General features: G+C 41.6%; 1 protein-coding gene across 6 annotated transcripts in view; it reads right to left on the reverse strand.

The window, feature by feature from the left end:
- The window catches only part of MYLK4 (myosin light chain kinase family member 4), a 147,466-nt gene that overhangs the window by 119,347 nt on the left and 13,443 nt on the right, over window positions 1-14,676 (reverse strand). For 2 of the 6 annotated variants that reach the window (XM_066376935.1, XM_066376931.1), the window contains exon 1: window positions 11,198-11,512. The exons of the other annotated variants lie outside the window; for them this stretch is intronic. In XM_066376935.1, coding sequence (XP_066233032.1) covers window positions 11,198-11,422 — 225 coding nt within the window. In that variant the 5' untranslated portion in view covers window positions 11,423-11,512. Of the gene's footprint in view, window positions 1-11,197; window positions 11,513-14,676 lie in introns of those variants that run through there. 6 annotated transcript variants of the gene reach the window in all.

A 14,676-nucleotide genomic window follows, 5' to 3' on the forward strand; every position in this document is an offset into this window, starting at 1 on the left:
AACACTATGCTCAACTCCTCTCATAACCTGCCTGGACTCATAAAATTTCCTCAAAGGTTCACCAACCCCAAATAAGCAGCACCTGACCTTGGCATGCCCCATACCTCTTGCTAAGTGGCCCCAAGCCAGGCACTAGTGGCAGGCGGCCTGGGTTCCCAGTACGGTCTTTCTGATACCTCCAAGCCTAGCACAGGTAGCATCCATCTGAAGATCACTTTCTTGCTCTACCAAGTGGCTCCAGGCTGGAAAAATGCAGCAGCCTACCTTGTTAGGCTCCTAAAGTGCCTCCCAAGAAGCCCCAGAACTAACACAGCTGGTGACCAACTTCAGACTATACCAGAGCACCACCCCACTAGAACTACAAACAATATACCCAAAAGGTGGAATCAGCAAATACCAGAGTCCTGTAAAGGAAACCTTGCTAAGTGAGGCCAGCCCCTGCACAATAACTAACTCTCTGAAGTCATGGCCATTCCTTACAACCAGTCATCCTGAGAGTCAATTCCTCACGTGACATCACAACAAAAATCAAGGCTCACCATAACAGCATGGCACACACACTCCACACAAGGGACACAAGTGAGGGCCCAGCTCAGGTGATCAGGGAGACTGCACCTCTGGGCCCCATAGGTCACCTACTACATAGGTCACTCTGCCAAGACTAAGAGACATAGTGGACTTACATAATGCATAGAAACCAAAACAAGGAGGAAGCCAAAATGAAGAGACTAAGAAACATGTCCCAAAGAAAAAGCCAGGACAAAACTTGAGGAAAAAAATTAAACTAACTTGAGACAAACAAGTTACTAAAGGCAGAGTTCAAAACACTGGTCAAAAGGATGTTAAATAAACTTAGGGGAAAAGTAGATGAACTTCATGAGAACTTCAACAAAGAAGATAGAAAACATAAAAAAGTACCAGTCAGAAATGAGAAATACAATAATTGAAATGAAGAATACATGATATAAAATCAACATCAGATTAAGTGAAGCAGAGGATCTAATCAGTGATTTGGAAGATAAAGTAGCAGAACACACCCATTTAAAACAGCAAAAAGAAAAAAGAATTTTAAAAATGAGGATGGTTTTAGGGACCTCTGTGATAGCATCAAAGGTAACAACGTTTACATCATAAGGGTATCAGGAGGAAGAGAGAGAGAGCAAGGGATTGAAAACCTATTTGAAGAAATAATGACAGGAAATCTCCCTAATTTGCCAAAGAAATACACATAGAAGTCCAGGAAATGCAGAATTCCAAACAAGATGAATCCAAAAAGCCCACACCAAGACACATCATAATTAAAATGTCAAAAGTTAAAGACAAAGAGAGAATCTTAAAAGCAATAAGAGAAAAGCAGTTCCTTACCTACGACGGAGCTCCCATAAGACTGTCTGATGATTTTGCATTGGAAACTTTGCAGGCCAGAAGGGATTGGCATGGAATATACAAAGTGACGAAAAGCAAGGACCTACCACCTAGACTACTACCAGCAAGTCTATCATTTAGAATCAAAGAAGAGATAAAGAGATTCCCAAACAAGAAAAAGCTAAAGGATCATCACTACCAAACCAGTATTAAAGGAAATGTTAAAGAGACTTCTTTAAGAAGAAGGAAAAGTTCAAAAATGAATAAGAAAATATTACAAAGAAAAATATTCTCAGGCCCTGGCCGGTTGGCTCAGCGGTAGAGCGTCGGCCTAGCGTGCGGAGGACCCGGGTTCGATTCCCGGCCAGGGCACACAGGAGAAGCGCCCATTTGCTTCTCCACCCCTCCGCCGCGCTTTCCTCTCTGTCTCTCTCTTCCCCTCCCGCAGCCGAGGCTCCATTGGAGCAAAGATGGCCCGGGCGCTGGGGATGGCTCTGTGGCCTCTGCCCCAGGCGCTAGAGTGGCTCTGGTCGCAATATGGCGACGCCCAGGATGGGCAGAGCATCGCCCCCTGGTGGGCAGAGCGTCGCCCCCTGGTGGGCGTGCCGGGTGGATCCCGGTCGGGCGCATGCGGGAGTCTGTCTGACTGTCTCTCCCTGTTTCCAGCTTCAGAAAAATGGAAAAAGAAAAAAAAGAAAAAAAAAAAAAGAAAAATATTCTCATTGACAAAGGCAAACACAGAATGGAAGCAGTGGATCCACTAATACTATAACTATTACAAAGCTTAAAAGGCAAAAGTAGGAAGATCACGTGTAAATACAACAGTAAATTAAGATAAGTCTAGTGCCCATCCAAAACCATACATAGTACATAGTTAGTACAATATGGGGGGGGGGGGATAGGTTATTATTGTTTGTGTGGAAAATAATACACTAATTAATAAATAACAAAAATAAACTCAATGTTTTACATACTAGTAACTGTAAACCTAATTTTGCCCCACCCTGTATTATTATTTATATTCCCAATATCACACCAACCTGTCAAAATTGATTCTTCCCATCTAGAAATTATTACAGTTTCCTTCAAAACAGCCTTCTGGAAGTCCGGGAAAAAATGTCCAACACCAACATAACTCCAAATATAGTATTCTGTTATTTGGAGATTGGCCTTACACAATACTTTGTTTAAATACTTGAGATAAGTATGTATATTAATAATTATGCTCACTTCAAAGACTTAAAATATGGCATTGTTTCTAAAATGTGTTAGTAATAATCCGAACACAAATGAAATGGACTTTCACAACACAGTTGCTATGAAGGATACAAAGGAATACAGGGAATGGTCCCCCTAAAGCAGGGGTCCCCAAACTACGGCCCGCGGGCCGCATGCGGCCCCCTGAGGCCATTTATCCGGCCCCCGCTGCACTTCCGGAAGGGGCACCTCTTTCATTGGTGGTCAGTGAGAGGAGCATAGTTCCCATTGAAATACTGGTCAGTTTGTTGATTTAAATTTACTTGTTCTTTATTTTAAATATTGTATTTGTTCCTGTTTTGTTTTTTTACTTTAAAATAAGATATGTGCAGTGTGCATAGGGATTTGTTCATAGTTCTTTTTATAGTCCAGCCCTCCAACGGTCTGAGGGACAGTGAACTGGCCCCCTGTGTAAAAAGTTTGGGGACCCCTGCCCTAAAGGAAGGAACCCCAGCTTCTTAGAAGAGGAGGCCCAACCCATGAAATAAGAACACTGAAAACTATCCACGCAAACAGCACAGAGTATTTAAACAGGATGATGTAGTCAGTGCAACCTGTGAACTCACATTAGAGTCAACTGTGGTGGGGTCTGAAACTGGCCTTGAAGGACAGCAAGGGATCAGACAAGAGAGAGGATGAAAACAGGTGTGGTGAAAAGTTAAAACATAGAAACAGAAATTAAATGTGGGGTCACATCTCTGTGCCAGGCACCAAGCTACTTGCTTACAGATTAACTAATGCAAACTTCCCAATCATTCTGCAAGGTGGCATTATTACAACTATTTTAATGAAACCAGGACTAAGACTCAGGTTAAAGGACTAAGGTCACACAGCTGGTAAGGGGCCCCACAGTGATTTAAATCTGGGTCTATTTGATACCAAAGTCAATAACTGTTCCTCTGTAGAAGACTCAGCATTACCAAAGGTGCATCTTATAGCACCCTGAGGTGTGAATATGAGTCAGGAAACAGAAGAGTTCAGTAGTCAAATGAATTTTGAAAACTCTTATGATGAATACTAATGCTAATAATATTTCAAATATAAGTTCACATGTATTAAATGCTTCTCATATGCCTGGTTAAAAATGGTTTTGTTGTCATTATTTGAACAGGAGGATCTTGCAGAGTCTTTAATATCTTAATGTGCATTGAGAATATCCAATATTATATGTTTGATAATAATATTAATAATCTCACATAAGATAATGTTGATCGTGCAAACATAATATTAAAATAGAATAATTGGAAATAGATCATGACTTCTAGTGGACAAGCTTAAGAGTGAGACATTATGTGTGGTACTTTACATTCTTTCTTTTATCCCCAGGTAATTTTATTAAAATATACAGCTCTGTAAAAAATTGTGTGTGGCCTCTGAGCTTGGGACCAGGAATGGTTCTTGGGGAACAAGGTCAGAAAGTTAACAGGTAGAGAACGCAGCTTCACCTGTGGAACTCAGTAACAAGGGAAGTCAGATCTGACCATTCACCATTTGAAATATCGGACATCAGTAAAATTTCTCCTGCCTGCTTTGTCATAACAGTGATGGTAATTGTTGTAATGTGTGAATTTATAAATGTTTGTAAACTGTATCTACAATATATCAACTTTAACAAACTACTCATTACCCAGTTCCCATGGCATATTGGATAACATGTTCAATAAAATACGCCTCTGCCTTCTCTCAATGTCTATTAAGCTCATGTGGCTATATCCTCTGTATATTAAATAATATGATACCACCATTAAGCATTTGATTAATCTTTTCGTATTTAACATCACGTTCCCATTATGATCCTGTTGATAGTTGGGCGTCTCAAAAGAGAATCCACGCTGAACTGGATGAGGTGCCTTTTGCCCTTTTAAGAGAAGATAAGTCATCTGTACACATCCTGAGATGAAAGTGAGAGAAATTCTAACTTATTTTGCCATTATTCCAGTGGGAATGAAAAGGAGAGCTATAAGAAGACTTTCAGTAAACCACCTACAGACTTCAGTGTCTGATACTTGATAGGTTGTGACAGGAGCTGGGAAGAGCCAATAGTGCAGGACAGTGAGTTGTCAACACTGCTAAGGTTCCAACCTAGTGTCTGGAAACCTGGAAGGAAACTCAAGGTGAAAAGACATTAAAGGAGAGAAGTCCTCCAGAAAACTAGATCTGTGGGGCTCACAGCAGGAGAGAGACACAGCCACAGAAAAAATGCCCAGTGCCACAGAAAGCTCACAAGTTTGTTTCTGGAGCACCTTCTCCAAGCCAAGCACCATGTTAACTAATTTATACCAACAATCTTGTGGGATTGGTATTATTAATCCCAGGTGAGGAAAAGGGCTTTGAGGGGCTCAATAATGTGCTCAGTGTCATAAAGGTAGTAGGAGGCAGAAACGAAATGTAAGCTGTGGTCTTACACTAAATTATATCACACAGTAAAAAAGTCTCACTTTTAACTTCTCATTTTTAGGCAAACCATGTGTACACAAACCGCCAAAATGCCATGTGATAGTATAAAAAGTGAACAACAGAACCTCTGGATTACCCACCTTCTTGGTCTATCTTTGGTGAAAAGTCAATTCCATTTAACAGTCAAGACATAATGATTAATAAAGTACGGAAAGTAAATAAATTTATGCATTATATACAAAACAGTTCAGTATTTAGTTTATCATCTTCCAACCTTGTTATGTGTTTGAAATAATCATGAATTCCAATGTATTATTTCTGTGTTCATGAACCAAAGGCTGAGAGAATGTGCTGACTGCAGACACGTGACTCTGATTTCCATATTTGGAAAGCTTAGCCTGAGGTGCCAGGATTTCACTGCTGCTGCAATAACGTTCAAAGCTTCTGCCCACAGGAGGTCACTGTTACACCGCAGGTCCAGAGACGAGCCTCAATTTTCCTTGAAAAAGGAATTGGTTTGTGTGGTCTATCCAGTCTGGCTATTGGTGACAACTTTGTGCCTCGAGTATGTATTAATTTACTCAATAAAGAATTGGAACAAATAACCAAAACAATCATCAAATGTGAACTATAATTTAGAGAATGTGAAGATAATACAAATTACCTTTAGGAAATGCATGAAATGATTTGTTTTCAAATTTAATTTTAAAACATCTTATTTTATTTGTTTGTTTGTTTATTTATTTATTTATTTTTATTTACTTTTTAGGTGAGAAGAAGGGAGATAGTGAGGCATATACTCCACATGTGCCCAACCAGGATCCACCTGGCAACCCTATCTGGGGCAGATCCTGAAGTAGCCAGCTATTTTTAACACCTGAAGCTGATGTGCGCCAACCAAGCTATCCTCAGTGATTGGGGTCACGTTCAAACCAATTGAGCCACTGACTGCGGGAGGAAGAGAGAAAGAGAGAGAAGGAGAAAAGGGAGACGGAAAGAAACAAATGGTCGCTTCTCCTGTGTGCCCTGACTGGAAAACGAACCCAGGATATTTTTACGCCAGTCAACGTTCTGTCCACTGAGCCACCGGCCAGGGCCTAAAACATTTAATTCTGAAAAGTAAATTCCAGTTAAATTTTCTATAAATAAACTGAATTACCTGTGTTGTATGTTGGACAAGCTAATTTATTCAAAAATAAATACCATGGTACATAGCTGCATACCTTTGGGCGAACTCCTGACCTCACTAAGCATCAGTTTACTTATCTATAAAACAGGGGTGCCCTGGCCGGTTGGCTCAGCGGTAGAGCGTCGGCCAAGCGTGCGGAGGACCCGGGTTCGATTCCCGGCCAGGGCACACAGGAGAAGCGCCCATTTGCTTCTCCACCCCTCCGCCGCACTTTCCTCTCTGTCTCTCTCTTCCCCTCCCGCAGCCAAGGCTCCATTGGAGCAAAGATGGCCCGGGCGCTGGGGATGGCTCTGTGGCCTCTGCCCCAGGCGCTAGAGTGGCTCTGGTCGCAATATGGCGACACCCAGGATGGGCAGAGCATCGCCCCCTGGTGGGCAGAGCGTCGCCCCATGGTGGGTGTGCCGGGTGGATCCCGGTCGGGCGCATGCGGGAGTCTGTCTGACTGTCTCTCCCCGTTTCCAGCTTCAGAAAAATGAAAAGAAAAAAAAAAGATAAAACAGGGGTAATAATTATACCAAATTCATGAGGTGAGGATTAATTGAAGTGCTGTATGAAAAATGCTTATCACAGTGCCAGGAACTAAATAAATACAACATAAATGCTAGCAATTGTTATTATTATTATCCAAAGCAGGATGGTGCCCACAAGGTTTAAATGAGCCCATATTTGCAAAGTGCTTAGCACAGGGGCTAGCCCACACAACACAGTGAGGATGTGTTTGCTAAATAAGTAAACAGACTCAAATTTAAACCGTAAATAGGTAAAGTGCAAAAACAGCCTTAAGAAAGTAGGAATTTATTCATATCATAATATCATTCAGCATGCTCATTCTAGATGGTTGGGAAGAAATGAAACCTAACATTTGTAATTATCCATTCTTAAATTTCTAAATAACTATAAATTTCCAGTGGTCTTTCTTTAAACCACTTAACATAAAACACCTCACTATAAATGTGTTGAGTAGCAGATTGAAAGGAAAGAGGTGTTTGCAACCTAACTATGTAACCTCCATTTACCCTTTAAATGAATGAGCATATTTTATCAGAGTCTGTCTCTTTGGGGACTATCAGTGACCTTAGTAACTGAAACTTCTTGCATCTCTGAGGTCCAAGTGACTGCCATCCAAACCAGAGTCACATCTGGCAATAATTAGGGGAGACTCCCAGAGGCTCCAATGCTGTATCTTTCTTACAGTAGGGGGCTCGGTGATTCTTTATCCAGTAAATCTATATAGAATCTAGGCACCAAGATTTAAATGGATACTTAGACTTTGATATCGTCTACATTGAATACATTTATGTTCCCACTTCATCAAGTACATTCTTAAAGAAAACTGGCTCTTTAAAAACAAAATCTTGGAGTGTCTGGTGGCCAAAAAAAAAAATACTATGATTACTAGTACACTTTGTTGCCACCTCTTACTTTGTGCTGAGATGCCCCAGTTTTATCCACCAATGCCTGCTCTGCATGAGTGCAAATGTCAAAAATATTAGAATTATTTTGAAAATAATTTTGACCTTTCAGACATCAAAAAAAGTCTTGTATCTTACCCCCCAGGGAGTCCAGAGACCTCGCTTTGAGAACCACTGGTCTAGAGAACGATGTCCCAGGGATGGACAGTGCTAGACACTATAGATTTATCAGGTGTCCCCTGCCTGTTTCAGCCCCTCCTTCCTTGGGTAATTTGGGAAAATACCAAGAGCTGTTGGGAGCTTCTTTAGGGTTCAGGCTGGAGTAGGTGATGAGTGTTTTCTGAGGCCATACCCGTGAGACACTCTGAAGCTCTCTCCAGAAAAATGAGGGGGCTTGAGTGATTCAGGGGAGTGCTAAGGTCTTTGGCAGATTCTGGAAGATTTAGAATCTCCACATAAAATCTTCACCTCCTGCTGATTCCTCCTCTTCTACCCTCTACGTGTTCTAGGTAGCCCAAAACCCCTTTCAGAATCCGAAAGCATCCAGAAGACTAATATGTGCTAGACTCAAAGATGCCCAAGCTGCAGACGGGCCCACAGAAATGACAGGTGCTCTGAAACAGGCCCAGGCGCTTGTAACAATACTAATGGGAGGTCACTTATCCTGCCCTGTCAGTGCTCTGCAGTTAAAAAGCCCAGGCGTATACCTGCACCCTGGCATACCACAAACCGAGCAAAAACCCCACTTAAATTGCGTGGCTGGAAGTCAGAAAATGCTATTATAAAACAATTCTATTTTACAGAAAGTAGAGTACTTTCTCAAGGACACAGAAAAAAATACATTTTGAATTCAAAAAGATTTTGAATTCAAATACATTATGAATTCAACAAGATTCTTATAATTCATTTTTATACTTATCCCTTATCTTAATTTAGTTGAGATAAGCCCTAAATTGTATAAAAAGTCTAAGACAGGAAAATGTTACATCCTTGTTCACTGCTCACATTTGGAATGCAAATACTAGAAGCTAAAGGTCAACTAGACAAATCAGAGATTTGACTCACATACCCCTCATTTCATTGCCTTTTTTAAGTTTCCTGACACAGGGCCCCAGACAAGTGCATTAAACCTGAGCCTTGCCAGCTCCCAGACTGAGGCCTTGGGGAAACTGCTCTTAGAGGAGGAGCCTGGGGGCGTAGAAAAGTTAAGAGGCAGGATGCTCCTACCTAGAAAGATGTGGTGCTAAGGCAAGAGGCGAGCAGGCCTGGCTGATGGTAGCAATCCTGCAAGGCAGGCTGCTGCCCTGGTCATTGGTGTGCTGTGTCCCCATGGGAAAAGGCCAACGGGGAAACTTGACAGTGACCATGCACAGTGTTGCCCACCCCTTCTGTAAAGAAGGCTGGCTCTGATAAAGGAGAAGATGGAAAGAGCAACATAGAAAACGTGGTTGAAGACAATTCTGATTTTAAGAAAGGGTAGTCTCTCAGCATCACAAATGTTGGGTAAGTCCATTTACCTCTCTTGGACTTTGAGTTCCCCCTTCAAAGAAGGTTGGATGAGCTGACCTCCAAAGTCTCTCAAGGTTGTGCTTCTGCTGTTCCTAATCTTTGAGTCACAGCCTACATGCTAGAGCACAGAGCTTAGTATCTGTTTGATATGAAAATGTCCCAATAACCTGCACAAACAGAATCCCTGAGTGAATGAAGCCATGAGCCATGGATTAAATGCTAGCTTGTGCTGGTATCCATATGAGCACCTATTACTTCTACACAAGAAATGGACTAGCAAACCAAACACTTTTTCCTAAATAAAAGTAGTAAATGAGGTTGAGGTGCTGCCTGGGACCCTGGTGGGACCCAGAATTTATCCATAGGCAACTGAAAATTCCATGGGGTTAGTCAACCTATGGGACAGCCCTTGAGCAATGCGGGATGGCGCCCAGTGATGGATCAGAAACCTCCTCAGTCCTATGGTGAATAGTTCAGCAATGGTAGCATGGGAATGTGACCTTGTTGGGGCTTCTCTCCTTCCCCATTTCACACACCTGAGATCCCCATTCTTAATACTGGAAGTCAGTTCCCAAAATAAACCATCTGCATACATGCTCTTGTCTCAGCTCTGCTTTCTGATGAGACATCAAAAAAAATAATTTGGAGAACCCCAGTCCAGGCACATTAGAAGCACTAAATAAACTTGACCTGTTATCAATTTTCTATGTATCTGCTATCTAGAGAGAAGACTTTGAATCTCTCTGCTCTTCACTGCTGACTGACTGTCACCAGTTTCTCTGGTCTTTGTAACTGTCACTAGATGTGAGGTAGAAAGTCTAAAAATACCATGATGTTAGGTCAGATCTAAAGAGACATAATGTTTTATGATGTCTTATTTAAAAAAAAAAGTCTCTTCATATCTACTCATCTTTCCCCTATATCTTTTACTTTGTCCTCAAGTACAATAGATCAGGTGATAAACCATTCCAAGATTCGTTTCGGCAAGTCCTCTGAAAGTGAACCTAATGGTCCCAGGAATGCTCACTGTGTCAAAGTTATCTAGAAATGCTCAGGCATATTAGGAAAGCCGGGGCCCCAGGGCTCTCAGTCCTCTCAATACCAACACAATGCTGAGTTTGTGGTTTCTCATTGAATAAGGTATAAATAAGGCATTTATATACATATAGGCATTGGAATATATTGCCCCCAACTACCCCAGAGAAGTTGTTTTAAACTGTAAATTATGCATTTTCAATGGAAGTGACATCAAACCCAAGGAGTAAAAATTGATTCTTTAGGAAGAATAAAAAAATTCTTACTCTTTTTATGTATAAAGCACAGATATACTTTTAATACCTAAACAGTCTGTTCACAGTATTAGGATTTCATAGGAGGGGTTCAATTAGGCAGCAAAAAACAAAAAGTCTGTGGAAGTAAAATAGATGGTAATGGGGAACAGTTGAGGAACAGCACCGCAACCCACCCCCCAGAGCAGCAGTGACGCAGACCTTTTCTGTAGCACCTTCTAAACTATCCTACATTGTTTGAAAAGTACTCAATCTATGTTAATTGACAAAAAGAATTAACTTTCAGAATCTTACTATTTTCCTGGCTAAATTTCATTCCTGAAATAGCTATAGCATCAGGTGACAGGCTTCACCAGGCAAGGGTTCAAAGGAAAGCCACAGCAGGCTGTGTTAGACAGCCTTCCCAGGAGAGGTTATACCTCAAATACTGTTTCTGCCATCGACTTCTTAATAAGGGGAAAAGGAAGTTTTGCTTTTGTGTTATTTTCATAAGTAAGTCAGATAAATAGGAGAATAAAGAGATGTTGACATTATTTTTAGCTCTCGCACGCAAAAATAGATCACCGACTTGAATACACACCAGGAATGGCTGCTTTGGAAAATCATTGCAGGTGTCAGAAATGCTGAAAGGGACCATGTGCCTCTATTGTCATCAACCCTACCCTCCTGAGAGGCAGTCTTGGGCATGCATTCTCTCCCCTTTGGCAAGCACCACTCTCTGATTGGAAACATTCAAATAGAATAGTAAAATGAACCTTAGTTAAAAGTGATATTACTACCTGTGTGTCCTCAAGAGCAGGAGCCTCTCTGTGACCTCCCCGTGTCATCACGGACCGGAACACATACCAGAGTAAGGAAGATGAGATGAGGCACACACTACCTACAATCCAGATGTCTGTCCTTCTAAGTGGAAAGTCCATTTTCTGGGAGCAGCTATAGAAGAAGTCACTTGGCTTATAAGCTCCTTCCCTCCCCTGATCTAGCACAAGCACGTTTCCAAGCATTCGGTGGTGGCATGCCCTGTTCTAAACAGTAGTTGTTGCAGGATCACAGAGGGTTCTTGCAGGGTCCTGCAATAGATGTTTCCAGTTACACGACCCACAGATAAACTGCCTCTTTAAAAGGAAAAAGATGATGGTCTGTGTAACAGATCTGCAACAGGTGCAGGTCAGAGAGACGTATGGTGACAACTGACACCAACACGAAGGAGCTTGTTCCCGGTTCAAGGACTATTAGCTTGGCAGAAACTGGCATCTGTCTTAATGGCTGGGCCACCGCCAGTCAGCTTTCTCTAGCACCGAAGGGTGAGGTGCAAAGAAGTGGGGGTGGGGAAATGTAAGGTTAAAAGAATAGGAAATGTAAGGTTAAAAGAATTACAAAACCTCTACCCTTATCTATATTATTTTGAGATCTATAGTCTTTATGAATGCCATTGATGGTACATAGCAGTTAGTCAAGAAATGCCATCTGCTTTTAAAAGCACCAACTGCAATCCAAAAAGGCAGATCCATGTTTTGTTCCCACCCACTCTATCCTCTTCACATCCTGTCGGTCAGTGTCTTGTTTTGTTTGATCTTTGGAGTATTTGTACCAAGCATTTACGCATTTCAGGGGCTGTGAAGTCCTGCCTCTATTAGGATCATCCTTTTTTTCACTGCACAGCTTTGCGTTACTCCCTGGTTGGAACCATGCCTCTTAGATGGAAGATAAAGATGTATACCCATTATTCCTGGGTATACAGGAATGTGGGAAAACCAAAGAACATAGATCATTCTGGACATAAAATGTAAGGGTATGTATAGCAAACAGTGGAAGGCAGAGGGAAGCAGACAGAACCCAATGGGAGAATGAAACTCTGGTTGCCTAAAAAAATTTATCTGGCTCTTTTGCCTTTGATTAAGCAAATAGTTTGTATGTATGTGTTTGTATTAAACAATAAATTAGATCTGAGGGAAATGCAGAATGTGGGGCTGTTCGTAAAGGAAATAAACTGGTAACAAAAGGAGAAATCTACCCTGGCCAGATAGCTCGCTTGGGTAGAGCATCATCTGGAAATGCAGAGGTTGCCTTGCAATCCCCGGGCAGGACACACACAGAAACAGATTGATGTTTCTGTCTCTCTCACTCTTCCTTTCTCTAAAATCAATCAATCAATAAAATTTTAGGCCCCGGCCGGGGCTTAGTGAATAGAGTGTCAGTCCAATGTGTGGATATCCCAGGTTTGATCCCCAGTTACGGCACTCATGAAAAGCAAACAGCTGCTTCTCTTCCCCTCCCATTCCCCATCCTCTCTCCCTCTCTCTCTCCGCCTCCCCCAGCCAGTGGCTTGACTGGTTCAAGCGTCAGTCTCAGCTGCAAAGGATAGCCAAGTTGATTTGAGCACTGGCCCCAAACAGGGGTTGCGGGTAGATACTGGTCAGGGTGTATGCAGCAGTCTGTCTCTCTATCTCCTCTCCTCTCACTCAAAAAAAAATTTTAAGGCAAAATCTTGAATTTGATTGTATAAAAGTAATTTTAATTATAATTATGCATCATTTATCATCTATAAATTCATGGTATATCCACAGTAGCTATTAAGTACATCACTTATATGTGGCAGATGAATTTCTTTTCAATTTTGCTTGATTTCAACAACGTATTATGTGTGCTTAGATCTGGTTTATTATTGTATATCTGCTAAAGTTTTTACAATTTTACACCATTTATGTGATTTTTGAACACCCTTTAAATATAATTCAATGAGAAAAGCCATGAGAAAACAGGATATAAAGGAAAGTAAAAAAAATAAAATGAACAAAACATGCTAGAATATGCGATGTTTAATGAATTCAACAAAAATAGAGGAATTGGAGAAGATAGTTAAAAATAAATCCATTGGAGGAAAAATAAATGAAATAGAAAAACCTGGTTAAGAGCAGAAAAAGAGAAAGAATCTGAGCTTCACCAAACCATGGCAACAAACATACGTTGTTAAATTTTTATGTAATTTGCCCTTTTGGGACTAGAGAGCAAAGACTTTTCCAGAAAGAATTGCACTACAAGCCTTCAAAACAGCTCTCACATCACACAGCATCTGAAAGTCAGAGCAAATTCTTTCCAGGGCACCACCGTGAAGGTTTCTACTATGAGTAGAGGTGCTAATCTCTCAAAGAGAGAAGGAATAAAAGAGAGAGGAGACTAAGTGGAGAATATTGGGACAAATATTTTTGTTTTTGTTTTTAACTAATTCCCTGGAGAGAAAGTGCTCTTTACTGTGGCCCCAACAGAAGATGGAAACATGTCAATCTAGCTCTGCCTACATACCCACAAACATCTGAGCTGCTGGAATGCCCTTCTCTATCCACCCACTGCCAAGGCCCGCTGGCTACCCTGGCACCCACTGACTCAGCAAACAAGTGCCTACAGCACAGGAGCCTTGGAAGCCACAGAAAGAAGAGCTCTGTGTCTCACATCCATGTGCTCATCCGTCCTCCACAAGGCAAGAGATGAAAATTTATCACTGACCTCTCTGGGCCCTGTGCCATTTAACAAAGAAGAGATTGAATGGGGCGTATGGAGCTAGTAGCCATTCCTTCCCACTGTCTGCACAGCACTGACCACAAGACCAAAGCCAGCTGTCCCAGGTTGCACAAGAGACATCAGGTTAGTTGCAAAGGATGTCCTCTTAGGGTTTGTGAGGAACAGCCTTTTCAGTCTTTCCCTCAAAGATATCCTAAAATATTTGACTACCACAATCTTTGGTGTCTAATGTTCTTAAACAGTTCATCACACACACACACACACACACAAATTCTTCCTTAAAAATGTTCATGTTTCAGCTTAGCACCATCTCATTCTTTAAAGAGATGGCCTACTTATAAAATTATATGAGAATCTGTAAGAAAACAGTGCTAGAAAAATAATTGAATTTATATAAACTAAGATAATTGGTTATCCATGACAAATTATATATATATATGGTTTTTTTGTTTGGTTTGTTTTGTTTTTTTTTGTATTTTTCTGAGGTTGGAAACGGGGAGGCAGTCAGACAGACTCCTGCATGCGCCCCACCAGGATCCACCTGGCATGCCCACCAGGGGGTGATGCTCTGCCCATCTGGGGCATTGCTCTGTTGCAACCAGAGCCATTCTAGTGCCTGAGGCAGAGGCCATGGAGCCATGCTCAGCACCCGGGCCAACTTTGCTCCAATGGAGCCTTGGCTGTGGGAGGGGAAGAGAGAGACAGAGAGGAAGGAGAGGGGGAGGGATGGAGAAGCAAA

This window comes from Saccopteryx leptura, chromosome 3 (genome assembly GCF_036850995.1).
Source record: "Saccopteryx leptura isolate mSacLep1 chromosome 3, mSacLep1_pri_phased_curated, whole genome shotgun sequence".
Classification (NCBI taxonomy): Eukaryota; Metazoa; Chordata; class Mammalia; order Chiroptera; family Emballonuridae; genus Saccopteryx; species Saccopteryx leptura.